The following is an 18,238-nucleotide window of genomic DNA, read 5'->3' on the forward strand; positions in this document are numbered from 1 at the left end:
ACTAAACGAACCTTTGTTGGCAAAGTAATGTCTCTGCTTTTGAATATGCTATCTAGGTTGGTCATAACTTTCCTTCCAAGGAGTAAGCGTCTTTTAATTTCATGGCTGCAGTCACCATCTGCAGTAATTTTGGAGCCCAGAAAAATAAAGTCTGACACTGTTTCCACTGTTTCCCCATCTATTTCCCATGAAGCGGTGGAACCGGATGCCATGATCTTTGTTTTCTGAATGTTGAGCTTTAAGCCAACTTTTTCACTCTCCTCTTTCACTTTCATCAAGAGGCTTTTGAGTTCCTCTTCACTTTCTGCCATAAGGGTGGTGTCATCTGCATATATGAGGTTATTGATATTTCTCCTGGCAATCTTGATTCCAGCTTGTGTTTCTTCCAGTCCAGCGTTTCTCATGATGTACTCTGCATATAAGTTAAATAAGCAGGGTGACAATATACAGCCTTGACGAACTCCTTTTCCTATTTGGAACCAGTCTGTTGTTCCATGTCCAGTTCTAACTGTTGCTTCCTGACCTGCATACAAATTTCTCAAGAGGCAGGTCAGGTGGTCTGGTATTCCCATCTCTTTCAGAATTTTCCACAGTTTATTGTGATCCACACAGTCAAAGGTTTTGGCATAGTCAATAAAGCAGAAATAGATGTTTGATAAATATTTGCTATTGATAAGTACTCAAAAATTATTTATTGGTAAGAATGTATTAGAGATAGAGAGATAATTGTCACAAAGAAAGCCATGACTCTTTCTCAAACCATCCCAGCTTCTACTGGTCCCAACAGTTCAGATATCCTAGCATAATTTCTCAGACTCATGGAAGCAGCAGAATTCTATCGTCACATAGAATGTATGTATATAAGGTGTGATCTGCTTTAAATCCTGGGGTACAGATTTAGCCATGGTGCTTTTTTCTCTCCAATTAACAGCTACAACAGTCAAGAATCCCATTATAAAAAACATTCAAGATTTCCACCTTTGTCCAGGAGTGCCAGGGGCTTCGTCAGGCAAAAGGGGCCAGATGTCTCTCAGAGGCCAAGTGGGGCAGGAATGGCCTGGCATTGTCTTCCATGTCCAGCTGTTCCTCCTCCGTGGAGGGATCTGAGCTTCCCCAGGGGTGGCACCCAGCCAGAGCCCAGCTCGAGCTCCAGGCTTGGTGGTGACAGCTCTGAGACCTCGATCACAGGACCAGTATCACTGTCCAGGAGAACTGCCCGACCAGGACTGCTGCCAGCGAAAGCCACAGGCCTCCGGGCCAAGCCAGCCTCCCACAGCCCGTTAGCCCTTTCTCAGAACCTGGGTCATCAACCTCAATATCTCGTCTTCCCTGAACCACGACTTAGTTTTAGGATTTTTCACCTATGCAGTGTCTGCCAGTGCCCCAGTTGGATAGGCTTGCCGGTACAGCTATAAAATTCCCCATAGATGGAGGGGCTTAAACAGGGAAATGTATTTTCTGACAGTTTCGGAGGCTGCAAATCTAAGAGAAGGTGAGAACAGGTAGATTGCTCCTGAGGCCTCGCTCCTTGACCTGCAGATGGCCATCTGCTCCCCGTGTCCTCAACGTGGCCCCATCTCCAAACACGGTCACATTCTGAGTTACTGGAAGGACTCCAACATTGGAAATCTTGGTGGGAGGGCAGGCACAGTTCAGTCTATGACACCAACTGCTGACTCTAGTGGCTTGGGGAATAAGGTAACTTGTTCAATGAGAGAGAGAGAGGGATGGAGAGAGTAGGAGGTGTGTACCAGGGAGCCTCTTCAGACCACTTTCCAGGACAATGGGCACCGTGTTTTCCTTACTAAGCCATCACTCAAGTGCTGTCCTGATATTTGGAGTCACCTGAACAGATCCAGGAGTTCTTTGTGAAACAGGTGACCCCAGAGCTCCTCTGGGAGAAAATGGGAGTGGAGTCTGCACCCTTCTTCACCCTCTCCTCAAGAAATCACCTCTGTCCAGCACCGTGTAAAACCCTGGCCTGGAGGATTCCAGGCATCAAGACTCCTTCTGCTACTTGTTTTCACAATCCGTGATTCACAGCAATTTGAATCGGGTGTGTGTGTGTGTATCACTTCTACCAATTCCTGGCTGTGAGAACATATAATAATAGCTTTGCGACCAGCATTCAGCCCAGCTCTGCTCTGGGGTTGGGATGAGCCTGAGACCTGCCGACACCCTGGCTTCAATATTCCCCCTTGGTTTCTCTCTGGAGATGGGCTGGTTAATCGCCCTGCTCAGCTGTGACACCCCCGAGAAGCCGAGAGGGGACAGTCAGAGGCGGCCTCGCCGTGACCTGCTTGCTCACACCAGACCAATAAAGTGCAGGCAGAGTGACAGGGACAGCTGCCCCGTGGCGTTCAGAGGGAACCAAGCATTCAGTTCCGCAGCCTGGGGGACAAGTGTGTCACTACAGCCCTGCTTCTCTGAGAGAAGCCACCTCAAAGCAGTCGGGGGTGCTCGCAGCTCTTGGAGCCACAGTCAGGCATCTGGGACCCCAAGGACCAAGCACCAGGGACCCCGAGAGCCGGGCATTTGGGATTCCCATCCCCCTCATCCCCCCCAGTCCTACTCCACCTGCGGCACCACGGGCCACGGCTCCCATCACCAGATCGGCTCCCTGCTGGACTTTAGCAGCGGGGTCTGGACTCCATCCCCATCTGTGGCGACAGAGACGCTGGAGGAAGGAGGTACATGGGGGCCAGGCAGTCTGGGGCCCGCCGCAAGGACAAGGGGCCCCTGGGGCGGGGGCTCCTGCGGGGGAGGCAGAAGTTCTCCTCCTGGGACGATGCTCTGCTTCCTGGGAGGGACCCGCGCTGCCTGCTGAAGCGGGGGCTGCGCCATGTCAGTTTCAGCCTGGTCACCAAGGGCATGACGGACGCGCCCGACTTCCTGTGGGGCCTGTCAGAGATGCAGAAGCTCAACCTGTCCCACAACCAGCTCCGGGCGGTCCCGCCCGAGCTGGGGAAGCTGACGCGGCTGGTGGTCCTGAACTTGTGCGGGAACCGCCTGAAGACGCTACCCGGGGAGGTCAGCCTCCTGCAGAGCCTCAAAGTCCTGTTCGTGCACATGAACGGCCTGACGGAGCTGCCAGCGGAGCTGGGTGCCTGCCGAAGCTTGGAGGTCCTGAGCGCGTCGCACAACTGCCTGTCCCAGCTGCCCACCAGCCTCGCCGACCTGTCCCGGCTGCGCAAGCTGAACCTCAGCCACAACCGCTTCGCCCACATCCCCGTCTGCGTGTTCTCGCTCAAGGAGCTGGACTTCCTGCACGTGGGCTCCAACCGCCTGGAGAACATTGCGGAGAGCATCCAGTGCCTGGCCGGCCTGCAGATCTTCATCGCTGAGGGCAACCACATCCACACCTTCCCACGCTCGCTCTGCCTGCTCACAAGCCTGGAGCTGCTCAACCTGAACAACAATGACATCCAGATGCTCCCTGCGGAGCTCTACATGCTCTGCAGGCTGACCAGGATCGCCTGGAACCCCATGGACAAAGGGCTGCACATTTCCCGCAACCCTTTATCCAAGCCTCTGCCCGAGCTGCTGGAGGGGGGTCTGGAGATGCTCGTCAGTTACCTGAAGGACAGAAAACACACCTGATGTGGGCATTGGAGGCATTGACAGACTCCTGCAGGAACTTCCCTAGTCTAAACCCTTTCCTCTTCCTGTTGCTGTGGGTCAAGGCTTGTGTTACTATGTGCTAAGTTGTACTGAACGTCCCTTCTAAGCAGGTGTTTGCTTTTTAGCTCTGTATACTCCTATAATGACTGAGCGACTTCACTTTCACGCATTGGAGAAGGAAATGGCAACCCACTCCAGTGTTCTTGCCTGGAGAATCCCAGGGACAGGGGGAGCCTGGTGGGCTGCCGTCTATGGGGTCGCACAGAGTCAGACACAACTAAAGTGACTTAGCAGCAGTATACTCCTATAAATGGGCGTCTTAGGTGGCTCACCAGTAAAGAATCCACCTGCAATGCAGGAGATGTGGGTTCGATCCCTGGGTAATGGGAAGATCCCATGGAGGAGGGCATGGTAACCCACTCCAGTATTCTTGCCTAAAGAATCCCATGGACAGAGAAGCCTGATGGGCTACAGTCCTTGGGGTCACAAAGAGTCTTAGCCTGCTGGCCTCTCCCAAAAACCCGCATAATATCATCTCCTTCTGAATATCAGTGGATAGAGGCTTCCCTGGTGGCTCAGAGGGTAAAGCGTCTGCCTGCAACGCGGGAGACCTGGGTTCGATCCCTGGGGCGGGAAGATCCCCTGGAGAAGGAAATGGCAACCCACTCCAGTACTCTTGCCTGGAAAATCCCATGGACAGAGAAGCCTGGTAGGCTACACTCCATGGGGTTGCAAAGAGTCGGACACGACTGAGCAACTTCACTTCACTTCAGAGGACTTGGGTTTTCTTTCCCCAAAGAAAAATAATTCTGAGTCTTCTGGGGAGCTGTGGGATTCAGCCTTTGGAAGAGAGGATAGCAGGTATGATTCAATGTTCACCAAAAGTGAAATGTTTACTAAGTACATACTGTGGGCCAGGTATAATATAGGAGGGGCTGAGACCATCTGGTTTCAGTCCCTGAGCTGGCACCCTGCAGCCACATAGCCCCAGCAAGACATGCCCACACCTCTGTCTCCATCCAGCATCCCTTGGGACCAAAGAGAAGCTGGCGCCCAGCCCTTCCAGCAATGACCAAATCCAGCAGAGCTTCCCCTTGAGTCCCGGGGGAGACAAGCCACAGGAACTTTGCCTCCAGAATGACTGTAGGGCAGCAGTCCAGCCGCTCATGCTGACGTCTGGGGGTGGGTGACAGGGTGCAGCGTGCTGGCTTTCAGAGACTAAACACAAACAGAGCCAACACTCAGTGTCCATCTTCTTTCCAGTCCTTCTCTTGCGCCCAGTCACATCCTCAAGCTTTTCTAGAGACACTGGCCGATGGTTACATTCCCCTGTTGTAATTTCACTCCTCCTCTCTTCCTAGATTTACGTTCTCGGAGGTGAGCTAACAACCAGGGGAAAAGCTCAAAATACAGGAAAGAGGAGGTAAGGCATAAATAGCCCACCCGCAAAAGTCATTACCCGTTCATATTCAGAGGAGGATGATGTTTGCTACTTGGCTTTCACCTGTGGTCCTTTAAAAATTAGCTGAGGCACTTCCCTGGTGGTACAGTGATTAAGATTCCACTCTTCCCATGCAGGCAGTGTAGGGTCAATCCCTGACGGGGGACAAGGGTCCCACATGCCAAGGGGCGTGGCCAAAAATAAACAAATCAATGAAATAAAACACTTTGGAGATCTCACTTATTTCAAAATTTTACAAATTACAAATGAGTTGAGTGATGCAAAGCTGTTTGGAGAAAAGGCTCTGTAAGAATATTATTTGCTTTGTTTTCAATTCCAAGAGTTACACGTCTGCTAGTTCAACGCAGAATCAGGACGAGCCATTGCAGAGTTCCTGCCACGAGAATCACTGGGCCTCACTGTCACCGTCCCAGCCGAGAGCCCCTGAGATGTCGCTGTGTGTTCAGAGATCAAGAATTAGAATGAACGTGGCAGTGAACGTACAATGCCTTCAAATCCACAGATCTGGATCTGTGGACCCACAAGAGCTCAGGTTTCTTGGCACATTTGTCTATAGCATATAGCAGACAATAGCAAGACAGGAATGGGGGATGTGGCCAGGATCATCTAATTTCTTACTACCCTTAGTTTAATTCAGTTAAATTCATATTTGTTAGCACCTTTCCTGGGCAGGCACCTCGAAAGGAATAAGGCTCAGCTTCTTCTACCAAGGAGCTCAAAGTGTGCTGAGAGAGGCAGACCTACGTGGGTTTCCACAGTGCGGCAAGTTGTGATCCCGGCTAAGGAGAGATTAAAGCAAAGGGAGCACACTGGATGGTGTGTGGCGCAGGTGAGCCCCAAGTTTCAGAACCAAAGGACACAACTGGGATGAATCAGTCAAACCCCGGTTCTTGGCAGCCGTCTCACCCTAATTCCCCACCCTCTTCGCCCCGCATGGGGGAGGGGAGCACAGCCCAGGGGGCTGTGGGACTCATTCTCAGGTGCTGACTTAGGCAGCTTTAGTGGCGGGGGTGCTGGGCTGCCATTTTCTTCTAAGCGCTGATCAAGGAGGGGTGTGTCCATGTAACTTATTCACAGGACAAATGGATTCCTCACCAGACCCCAAAGTCAATATCCCATCCGTCAAAGAGGCCCATTCCTGCCATTATCATCAGATGCTGTTGTTCCGTGAACACCCTGGGTACATGAGTTCTTGTGCTGAACCACTGCAAACAGATCTCAGCAGTGTTATGGGAGGCAGCTGAAGTCCCCTCCACATTCCCCCCTCCACCGCCCCCCAGCAGCAACCGGAGATCTGCTTATCCCTGCCGGGCACACACAAGGCACACTCAGTAACCTCACCCAAGTTCACTTGCTGGAGCCAAGACTATTTAAAGACATCAGTGGAATTCTTACTCGACCTCATGACTCAGAGGGAAATGGCAGTGCGAGGCTTTCTTTGCAGAGCAGGACAGTGGCTGGAGCTGGAGACCATACAGGCAGCTGTCACACAAACACCGTGTGTGCCAGGATCTCACCCGCTCGTGTCCCCTGGTGTCTGCTGCCGAAGACCCACTTGGGCTCATGCTGAATTTCCATGACCTTGCTCTGGGCCGAGAGTCAGGCTGGGGCACCACCTTCACCCTTTTCCTGCTGAGCAATCATTTTATTTCCTCTCCTCACTTTTTCAGTCACTTGATACTTCACAGTAACTCTACTCCAGGGAAAGAACATAACCATATTTTGAAGGTGACCCGAGAGCTTATTATACTTCTTAAGGAAAGGGTGGTATCAGTGTGGTTGGCAGCTTCCATCGGTGCCTTTCAGAGGTGTAGAAGCAAGGTTTTCTTTGTAAACAGTCAGCATTGAGGACTGATGAAAGTAATAGCAGTTGCCCGATGGGCTTTAGATATTGATTCTTTGTGAATGCTCCTTTTTTATTGATAAAGGGAAGTGCTGAGCACAAACCTGGTTAATGTGCTTGGTTATTCAAAACACCCACGTGGAGGGAATTTGATACAGCGCTTGGTGTCTGCCGTCAAACCCTACAGTTTGCTGACGGGCGGTGAAATGCATCTTGCTTATCTTTTGTAGTTTTGATGCTGCCACGTTCGAATCAATCCCAGGTATTTCTAAGACTTCTGAAATCAAAGCCCTGAGGCTGACGGCAAGGGCTGTGGAGTACATTTAGCCAAAGAATGCAAGCTAATTGGGGGCTTGATGTAGGGAGCTGACTGTTCACATCCTGATAGTGGGGTGGTTGCATGTCACCAAGCTCTCAGTAAGAAGTGATCTCAGTAGTGTGTTCAGAGACACCTTTTGAAGCAGCTTACAAACCCATAATTAAGAAGAAATCCTCTGTTCCTAAGAAAGGAAGATGGCTTTGAAAAGACACATCTGTTCGAGAAATAATACCACTAAATGCATAAAACTGCCGCACATTAGAAAGAAGCGTGTCGTCATTAGTTACCTGTTGACTTAGTAAATGGTTAATAGAAGTAATGTGCTCTGTTCTCAGACTTGAGTCAATGTACTGCCTCTCTGTAGTAACCAGAGACAGACGGGATGCACCTGTCCTTCACAACAAGGCACTCCTGCAAAGAGATCGAGAGGGAAAGCTGTCATTATCTGTACAGATACTTTAAACCCTTTTCTTGTGGGAATGGTTACTGCATTTTAAAATGCCATTTCCTATGCCTCCAAGCACAGACTGAATATGCATGTGGGTGGCTAAGCGTTACACACAGTGAAAGATGAAAGCCCTGTGGGCTTGGTCCCTGGAAGACGATGCAAGTGTCAACATCCTGAGATGATGGGGGTGAGGCTCAAAGCTGCGCTGGGGTGCTTCTCATCAGTAATGTACATCAGCCACGGTGAGTCTGGACAGTCTCTAAGATTCTGTTACAAATGAGAGAAACAGAAGACGAGTTCAATAATGGTCTTTTTCAAAAAAGCAAACATTCAAGCTGTTAGATTTAGCTAATAGGAAGATGCTAGAGGATGAGATGGTTAGGTAGCATCACCAACTCAATGGACACGAATTTAAGCAAACTCCAGGAGGTAGTGGGGGATGGAGGAGCCTGGTAGGCTGCAGTCCATGGGGTCGCAAAGAGTCAGACACAACTTAGCGACTAAACAACTCCATCCTAAACAATACCTCCTTAGGTATCCGTGGGTTCTCTATCTTCTTATCCCATTGAAGAATTTTATTTTCATCACCATGTGAGAAACAGAGAAACACAAAATTCCCAGCCTAGATTAAATGTGCAACTAAGTATTGATACCATCAGGTAATTATAATTAATCCAAGCACACCAAAATACAACTTTTCATAGATTGTAAGAAAATGAAATAAAATTCAGAGGAAAATTAAAGCTATTATAAATAGTAATAGGAACAATCTTGACCTTGTTGAGAAAAGAACTTTTTATGAGTGTTCTTTGAAGGTACACATTAAGTTATACGTTGAATCCAAAGCATTACTAATTTTAAAAAAGGACAGCATAGTAATAAAAGGGAAGCAGAGAGGGCTCATAATGAATTTGTAAGAGCTTGGGCATCGTTAGGCGAGCATAACTGGAAGCTATTAGCATCAAGCTTGCTATGCAGATTTTTTTTTTAGTAGTGTCATAGGAATCTATTTGCAAGGAGAGATCTTGCTTCCCACTGCTTAAACTTTCTTCTTATTTCAGCACAGGACAGAAAATGAACATGAACTTGAGTCTTTCCGGAAAGCGTCAAACTAATTCTGGATGCTCTTGAGGGAAATATACATTATGAAATTTACAGGATGCCTGGCTTCCATAGGATGAGCTAGAGTCACCCTTGGAGCATCAGAGTCCCCCATATTCTTCAGCCTTGAGTAACTTGAGCTCCCCAGAGGAGCCAGGACATGCCACTGGGGCAAATCTGTATTCCAGCCTCAGCAGCAAGGCTCCTGGATGTTGCTGGTCCCCGGAATGCAAAGCCACTGGACTTTGTCCTCTTGGCTGTCTTGGATTTCTCATCCAGCATAGGGAAGAGATTCAATCATAACGTATCCAACGAGTAATGAAAAAGTGAACAAGTCTGTACAGGTGACGTCTCCTGTCCAGGCTTCAGTTTTCTACAAAGTGAGGCAACTGAATTCACTTATTTTATTATTTATTATCTTTTAATTCTGTAGGTTAGAAGGTCAACACAGATGTCTCTAAAATCAAGGTTTAGCTGGTCTGCGTTTCTTTCTGTCAGCTCTAGGGTAGAATTCATTTCCATTCTCATTCTGGTAGCAAAAATCATTTCTATAGGGTTGTAAGACTGAGGTTCCAGTTTCCTTGATTGAATTCACTTTAAAGTCAACTCACTTTAAGCTTTTCTTAGCTTTGAAATTCAGACTATATATATATATATACATATATATATATATATATTTTTTTTTTTTTTATCTTCTCCTTGTCTCCTGTCCCAGTGCATAGCTACCTGAGCTTAGAGTCATTGCAATTACTCAATAAAAGCCAAAAACATTGACTCAATGGATCAAAATCAGTATCTCCTTGTAGTACCATAAAAAATATAATTTACTTTTGGTTGACTTTCAAAAGTATGAAAAGAGCTAAGGCTTTGTGAAGCGTGAATCCAGGAGTCTGCAGATATCTAGATTGTATGGGTTCCATCTCTTTTTATTGGCTTGGAGGTCCAGAGGGAATGAAAGATTTAAAGCTTCTCATGTTTCTGGAAGAGAAGGAATTTTTAATTATCTGTTTCCCATTTTTTGAAGAAAGAATTGGATTTGATGAAATATTATCATTTGGGTACACAGAGCTGAAATGTCTTATAGAAGAGAAAGCATAATCTGTTTCAGAGCTTGACCTGAACATTTGTAATGAGTCATGCTTTCTCTGCATCCCTGTCCAAATACACATGTGAGTCAAACTTGAATTAGGCTATAAATTTTCCAAAGCAACTCCTGAAAGCAGACACACAGAGACCTGCAAAACAGCTCGTCCTTTGGTTTCTTTGATTCTTAATAACATTACGTCTCTGCCTCCACTGTTTTAATCAAACCCACAAATGGATGATATCTACAGTGTGGAAATTAGAAATTAATGACTGTAATTTGGTTTTTTATTTCCCTTCATTCTAGGAGGGCAAATTACAGTTGTGTTGGATAAGAATTTCTGAGTAATCTTGAAATACATAAGTACTTTGAAAATTGAAAATACAGTTCTGGTATGATCCTTCTCCACCAAGGTATGTGAGTACAAGTTCAGGAATATTTTCATCCAGGAAATCATAGGAGTAGTGCAAAGAATCTAGCAAGAAGAATGAACATCTTCTTTATGTTTTACTCTTTCATGCTTTCTTATTATTGAAAGGTTGCTGCTGTGAGCCGTGGGCTACGCCGGGATTCGTGGCCTCAGGAGGAGAAGAATTTGATCCAGAGCCAGAGACAAGGCTTGACCACTTGGAGCTTTTGTGTAGCAAAGTTTTATTAAAGTATAATAGAGATAGGGAAAGCTTCTGACATAGACATCAGAAGGGGACAGAAAGAGTGCCCGCCAGCTGGCTTTTTGCAAGGCATTTTGTGTCTGTTAGCAAGCTTCTAATCAGATAAAAGAAACACCTCAAGGCTGAGGGAGTGTCACCAGGCCCCTCACCCACAATATGCATTTTTGAGATAGGATGTATCATCCCTCAGCCATAAAACAATGTACTGGTTTGTTGAGCCATTATCAGCCCAAGGTTTGAGAAAAGAAAAAAAGTTAGTCTTAGGCAGAACCAATTTGAAGAAAGGCAGTTTCCAAAGCAAATACATAGTTTAATTAACATCGCTGAAGAAAAACATTTCCATAAGAAAAACACATCGGTTAGCTCAAGGCAGAACCAGGTGTCGTCAACACAGAATTAAAAGAAGCCTCTTTTAATTTCGTGCAGAGAAGGAAGAAACGTCTGCAACTGCAGTTTATTTCCTCCTTCCGCTTGGGGACCTCTGGCCTTCCTACCTGTTACCCTCTCATTATCATGATTACTTTTCTGTTGTTGGTAATCAAGAAATCTGTTTACTCTCCCAGAAATGAATCTAATATGCTTGTTGTAGAAAACTTCAACTGTTCATCTGACCATGTAATATGTTGGTTATAGAAAACTGAGTTGACCTCCTTAGTTTGTAAATGAACTTGCCAAGGTCTCAGGGATTCATCCTCTACCATCATTTTAGCTGACTTACTTCTGTGGCTGAAGAGGCAATGTAATCCTTTTTGATCAGGATGAGCAGGTTCCCCTTTTTTTTTTTTTACCACCAAGGTCGAGTCCTTCATGGTCATCATCTATTGTGCAAAGGCCAAGGATGAATTTGACAAAATCACATGACGCGTGCAATAAAAAGTTGACTCAGCAGGTCTGCGGTGTTGAAACTCTGTACATTTCAAAGAAAGGTCTGGCCTTTGACAAACTCCTGGGAAATAATATCTAAGCCTTTGGAATACCCTGCCTCATAAAGACATCTTTGTTTACCTGGGGCCGTGGGTCATACCAGACAGTCTGCACTCACACTGTGATTGATGGTAGGGTCTTGGGCAACACAATATCTGTGTAACCTCTGGAGAGGCTGGGAACCCAGGTGCTAAGGTCAGCCACAGAGGAGCTCCATGCCTCCAAGACAAACTCCCAACCGAAACAAACCCTGGACACCAAGGCTCACCTGAGCCGCCCTGGTTGGCAATAGTGCGTACATGTCACAAATCATTGCTGGGAGAATTAAGTAATCATCAGATTACTCCACCAGGAGATGACAATGGGAAACCATGCCTGAATATGCTCCTTTTATCTTTGATGATTTTAACTTGTGTCCTTTCCCTGTGTTAAGTCATAACAATGAGTATGACAGATTTTCTGAATTTACGAGTCCTTCTAGCAAATCACTGAGCCTAAGTGTGCTCTTAGGGACCCCAAAAAGAATGAGTTAAAGAGGAGAAAACCCTTGAAAGTGTTGGTTAACATAAGAGAGGCTTCCTCTAGTCACACAGAAATCAGAGCATAGCAGGGCCAGTTCTGAGTGGACACTGATGCCCGTTTGCCTTCTTTCTGCTAAATTACAGCCTCCCCTCCCCCTGCCCTAACTGCCAGGTGATTTTAGTCAGTTGTCAAGAAAAGATATACATTGGTTTTGCTCAAGATTCGCTGAAATAGAGTTGGAAAAGCCTCAGTTCCTCTGCCTTCTCCCTTTTTCCTTCTCCACGTGTTTTAATTTGTTTAGAACTTAAGGATGGAGAAGGGCATGCCAACCCACTTCAGTATTCTTGCCTGGAGAATCCAATGGACAGAGGAGCTTCACGGGCAACAGTCCATGGGGTCACAAAGAGTCAGACACGACTGAAGCGACTTAGCAGCAGAACTTAAGGAACACGATTGAGTTTGTTTAAATCAAGGATGAGGAGGACCAAAATTAGTACTCGCACTAGATTTCCTCTCCAAACTTTGGAAAGGAAAATTTTTCCGCCAATTCTATCATTCTAATAAAAACATTTTAGAATGCAAGATGTGACAAAAGCAATTTCCCACCTGAGCATTGTACACACCTGCTTCACCTAATGGGACCACAGGCAAGAAGTCCAGAAGGCTTCTTTGTTACTCTCTGATGCAATGTGTATCCTGCTGCTTTTCTTGATCTGAATTACTAGTGTCCCTCCTATTTAAGCCTGGGCTTCCCAGGTGGCTCAGTGATAAAGAAGCCACCTGCAGAGCAGGAGACGCAGGTTCGATCTCCAGGTTGGGAAGATTCCCTGGAGCAGGAACCCACTCCAGTGTTCTTTCCTAGGAAATCCCATGGACGGAGGAGCTTGGTGGGCTACAGTCCATGGGACTGCAAAGAATCAGACATGACTAAGCACTCGTGCACTTACACGTGAAGCTGAGAAACTGCCGCATACATTCTGATCTGGTTTTATACAAGCCATAGACAGAAAAGGATGCTCTTCCCGGGATCAATGCAGACTATGATCTATTGTTTCTGTTTTTTTTTTTTTTTCTCTGCACAGGCTATTTGAAAGAAAACAAAACAAAATGCTGAACAGTTTTGAAAAACCAAGAAAAAGTCCTGCTGGCATGCTCGTGCACTTATTTTTCCCACATATTGGTCCAGAAACCCCATGATGCTCTGCATCTTGCAGACACAAGGGTTTTGAACAGATTGCACACTCCAAGCTCCAGCTGCAGAGACAGCCCCAGAATTTTATCTTCTCACTGGGAAATTATTTTCCCCATATATGTTTTGATGATGACAGGCCTTTTTCCATCTTGCTGTTCCTCCTCCTCAGGAGAATAGAAATGTAAGGAATAATTTCTGATTCAATACTTGCCGTTCAGCCCACGTACCACTGCAGTTTAAAGATTGTCTACACACTTGCTAACAACTTACTTTAAATCTATGCTTTGGGAAAACGAGAGACAAAGGGGAAGAGAAGAAAGAACTTAAAATAATACATTTGAGAAGATATGTATAATATTTGGAAGAGAAGTTTCCCTAATTCTACTGGCTGTAACACATTATATAAAGCTACATCTATGTGGGTTGGACAAGTTCATTTCTAAGCTGCTGCTGCTGCTGCTAAGTCACTTCAGTTGTGTCCGACTCTGTGCGACCCCATAGATGGCAGCCCATCAGGCTCCTCCATCCCTGCGATTCTCCAGGCAAGAACACTGGAGTGGGTTGCCATTTCCTTCTCCAATGCATGGAAGTGAAAAGTGAAAGTGAAGCTGCTCAGTCATGTTCGACTCTTTGCAACTCCATGGACTACAGCCTACCAGTCTCCTCCATCCATGGATTTTCCAGGCAAGAGTACTGGAGTGGGGTACCAGTGCCTTCTCTGTCATTTCTAAGCTAAGTTCCTATAATTCTGCTACTTAGGAAGGCTCAGTGTAAATGATTTCCTCTATTCCTTACCTAATTCAAAACTGACATAGTTCACCATTCATTTGAGGAAAGAATGATCAGTATTTCTGTTTACCAGCTAAAATGACACAGCCTTAGGAAAGGAACAGAAACACAATTCAGCATTCACAGGATTAATCACCTTTGAAATGACAATTTCTGATTTTTCTTTTAGTAAACCATAGTTGATTTACAATATTGTGTTAGTTTCAGGAGTAAGCAAAGTGAATTCTTTTTTAGATTCTTTTCCATCATAGGTTATTACTGGAAATGGAACATGGTTCTCTGTGCTGTATAGTAAATCCTTGTCGTTTATTTTATGCACAATAGTGTGTATCTGTCATTCTCCAGCTCCTGATTTATCCCCCTCCTTTCCCCTTGGATTGCCATGCTTGTTTTCTATGTCTGTGAGCTTGTTACTGTTTCGTAAGTAAGTTTCTTTGTATTGCTTTTTTAGCTTCCACATATAAGTGATATCGTGTAATATCTGTGTTTGTCTGGCTTACATCACTGAGTATGGTAATCTCTAGGTCCATCCATGTTCTGCAAATTGCATTATTTCATTCATTTTTGTGGCTAATATTCTATTGTGTGTGTATGTGTGTACTTATGACATCTTTTTAATCCATTGATCTGTTGATGGAAAATTCTTATTTTTTTTAACTTAGAAGATTGACATTATTTAGAATTCTTTGCAAAACTGAAGTGTTGTTAATAATGTCACTGTACTATGTCAAATCTTTAAAACTCTCAATGTTTCATATACTGTAACAATATTGTATAATTCAGAGAAAGGAAAAGTCACTCAGTCATATCTGACTCTTTGTGACCCCATGGACTATACAGTCCATGGAATTCTCCAGGCCAGAATACTGGAGTGGGTAGCCTTTCCCTTCTCCAGGGGATCTTCCTGACCCAGGAATTGAACTGGGGTCTCCTGCATTGCAGGCAGATTCTTTACCAAATGAGCTATAATTCAGAGAAGTGTCAGTTTTTCGTATTGAAGGTAATAGAGAACTTTACTTGTACCCATTTCCATAGGTCAGGAAATGGCCAAGTATTTATGCTTTTTCTCTTAATATTACCAGGCTGACATCCATCCAATACTTGCAAACTCTAGAATTAGAACGAACAAATCTTAAAATCTATCTCGTCTAAATTTCTGCCCCATACATGTCTTTAAAAAACATTTATGCTCAAACACTGTCAGTAACAGAGGGCTCACTCATGTGCAAATGGTTCAGTCCATTGATTTCTTGATATGTCTTCTCCTCATTTTCCATCTCAGGAAATGATACCCCAGATCAGTCGCTCAGTCGTGTCCGACTCTTTGCGACCCCATGAATCGCAGAACGCCAGCCCTCCCTGTCCATCACCAACTCCCGGAGTTCACTCAGACTCACGTCCATCGAGTCAGTGATGCCATCCAGCCATCTCATCCTTTGTCATCCCCTTCTCCTCTTGCCCTCAATCCCTCCCAGCATCAGAGTCTTTTCCAATGAATCAACTCTTCACATGAGGTGGCCAAAGTACTGGAGTTTCAGCTTTAGCATCATTCCTTCCAAAGAAATCCCAGGGCTGATCTCCTTCAGAATGGACTGGTTGGATCTCCTTGCAGTCCAAGGGACTCTCAAGAATCTTCTCCAATACCACAGTTTAAAAGCATCAATTCTTCGGCACTCAGCCTTCTTCACAGTCCAACTCTCACATCCATACATGACCACAGGAAAAACCATAGCCTTGACTAGACGAACCTTTGTTGGCAAAGTAATGTCTCTGCTTTTGAATATGCTATCTAAGTTAGTCATAACTTTCCTTCCAAGGAGTAAGCGTCTTTTAATTTCATGGCTGCAGTCACCATCTGCAGTGATTTTGGAGCCCAGAAAAATAAAGTCTGACACTGTTTCCATTGTTTCCCCATCTATTTCCCATGATACCCCAACCCACCCTAAAATGCATTCTAGCCTTCTCCTCTCTTAATCCTTCATCTACTCTCTCACGCAGTTCTGAGATTCCACCTCCAAAATTCTTCTATTGTCCTGTTCAAGCTGACACTGCACCTCATTCTGACCTCTTCATTCATCCTTTTGGCCCCCTTTTCATCAACCAGCATAAGTACCAAGGGGGCCTTTTAAATATGCAAATTGGACCATGGCAGACCCCTGCTCAACATTTGCAATAGAATCCAAAATCGTTCACATGATTTATAAGGTTTTACAAACTCCAGCTCCATTGGTTTTTTTTTTTTTTTTTTGCAGATGAAATATTTTGTTATTCATTTACTTATTTTACTTTATTTTTGCTGTTCTGGGTCTTTGCAGCTCACAGGTACTCTAGTTGGGGCTCAAGGGCTTAGTTGCCCTGTGGCACTTGGGATCTTAGCTCCTGGACCAGGGATTGAACCTGCATCCCCTGCACTGCAAGGCAGATTCCTAACGATTGGACCATCAGGGGAGACCCTCCACTGTTTATTCTCTTACAAATGTGTGCCCATACTCGCTTCTTTGGTTCCTGAAGATTCTATCCTGTCTTCGGACTTTCAAGTGCACTCTTCCCTCTTCTTGAAATGACCTTGAAGGCTAACACCTGCTCGCTCTCCAAGTTTCAGATCAAACACGCTTTCTCAGAAAAGCTTTCCTTGACCCTCCACTTTTCCTTCCTTGCCCCTACCACAGCTGAAATTACATGCATTAGAGTATGATCATGTGCACACATGAATAAATGCATGTCAACACACAGATACACATACAGACATGTAACTTGTAAGGATTCACCCCCCCACCGTATGACAGCAGCAGCATACTTTTTTATTTCATGGTTGCATCGCTGGCGTGTAACTTTCTTTCTGGCCCACAGTAAGTACCGAATGCATTGTACAGAATGCATTCATATCTAATTATTCAAAATCATTAGTTTGGAAATTCTGCCTTCATTGAAATTTGTTTTATCAACCAAATGAAGTAAATGACGTGCATGTATCCCTAATGAAGAAGTGCTCTTCGGCAGAAAACAAAGTTAACATTCGTTTAAAAATATTGTCATTGAGAAGCAAAGAATAAACAGAGGAGAGTGGTCATCACTTATTTAGGCTAACACTTACATTAACAGTGCATATATAATTAAATGGGCAGTCATGAGTTGAAGGAATAAATGATGAGCTTGGGGACAGAATGGCCACTGCAGGCAATATCACCTCATTCTCTGAGCATGCATGCTCAGTTGCTCAGTCATGTCTAACTCTTTGTGACCTCATGGACTGTAGCCCACCAGGCTCCTCTGTCCATGGGATTCTCCAGGCAAGAATACTGGAGTGGGTTGCCAGTATTTCTTCTCCAGGGGATCTTCCCAACCCAGGGATTGAACCTGAGTCTCCTATGTCTCCTGCATTGGCAGGTGGATTCTTTTTTTTTTTTTTTTTGTAATTTTTTTTTTAATTTTATTTTATTTTTAAACTTTACATAATTGTATTAGTTTTGCCAAATATCAAAATGAATCCGCCACAGGTATACATGTGTTCCCCATCCTGAACCCTCCTCCTCCTCCCCTCCCCATACCATCCCTCTGGGTCGTCCCAGTGCACTAGCCCCAAGCATCCAGTATCGTATCGAACCTGGACTGGCAACTCGTTTCTTACATGATATTTTACATGTTTCAATGTCATTCTCCCAAATCTTCCCACCTCTCCCTCTCCCACAGAGTCCATAAGACTGTTCTATACATCAGTGTCTCTTTTGCTGTCTCGTACACCAGGTTATTGTTACCATCTTTCTAAATTCCATATATATGCGTTAGTATACTGTATTTATGTTTTTCCTTCTGGCTTACTTCACTCTGTATAATAGGTTCCAGTTTCATCCACCTCATTAGAACTGATTCAAATGTATTCTTTTTAATGGCTGAGTAATACTCCATTGTGTATATGTACCACTGCTTTCTTATCCATTCATCTGCTGATGGACATCTAGGTTGCTTCCATGTCCTGGCTATTATAAACAGTGCTGTGATGAACATTGGGGTACACGTGTCTCTTTCCTTCTGGTTTCCTCAGTGTGTATGCCCAGCAGTGGGATTGCTGGATCATAAGGCAGTTCTATTTCCAGTTTTTAAGGAATCTCCACACTGTTCTCCATAGTGGCTGTACTAGTTTGCATTCCCACCAACAGTGGAAGAGGGTCCCTTTTCTCCACACCCTCTCCAGCATTTATTACTTGTAGACTTTTGGATCGCAGTCATTCTGACTGGTGTGAAATGGTACCTCATAGTGGTTT

The 18,238-nt window shown here is 45.1% G+C and overlaps 1 protein-coding gene across 17 annotated transcripts; it reads left to right on the top strand.

The window, feature by feature from the left end:
* Positions 1–2,156: 2,156 nt before the first annotated feature.
* Positions 2,157–11,437, top strand: LRRC30 (leucine rich repeat containing 30). Of its 17 annotated transcripts, none has more exons than XM_070361640.1 (6): positions 2,157–4,482; positions 4,983–5,044; positions 5,404–5,615; positions 5,740–5,912; positions 7,772–7,935; positions 10,417–11,437. In XM_070361640.1, the coding sequence occupies exon 1, from the start codon at positions 2,695–2,697 to the stop codon at positions 3,598–3,600; it is 906 nt and encodes a 301-aa protein (XP_070217741.1). In that variant the 5' UTR covers positions 2,157–2,694; the 3' UTR covers positions 3,601–4,482; positions 4,983–5,044; positions 5,404–5,615; positions 5,740–5,912; positions 7,772–7,935; positions 10,417–11,437. The 17 variants fall into 17 exon arrangements, with proteins under 17 accessions (XP_070217741.1, XP_070217748.1, XP_070217733.1 ...); XM_070361647.1 differs by having other exon boundaries at positions 2,157–3,731; XM_070361632.1 differs by having other exon boundaries at positions 2,157–5,044.
* Positions 11,438–18,238: the final 6,801 nt, after the last annotated feature.

This window comes from Bos mutus, chromosome 24, assembly GCF_027580195.1.
Source record: "Bos mutus isolate GX-2022 chromosome 24, NWIPB_WYAK_1.1, whole genome shotgun sequence".
In the NCBI taxonomy this organism is placed as follows: domain Eukaryota; kingdom Metazoa; phylum Chordata; class Mammalia; order Artiodactyla; family Bovidae; genus Bos; species Bos mutus.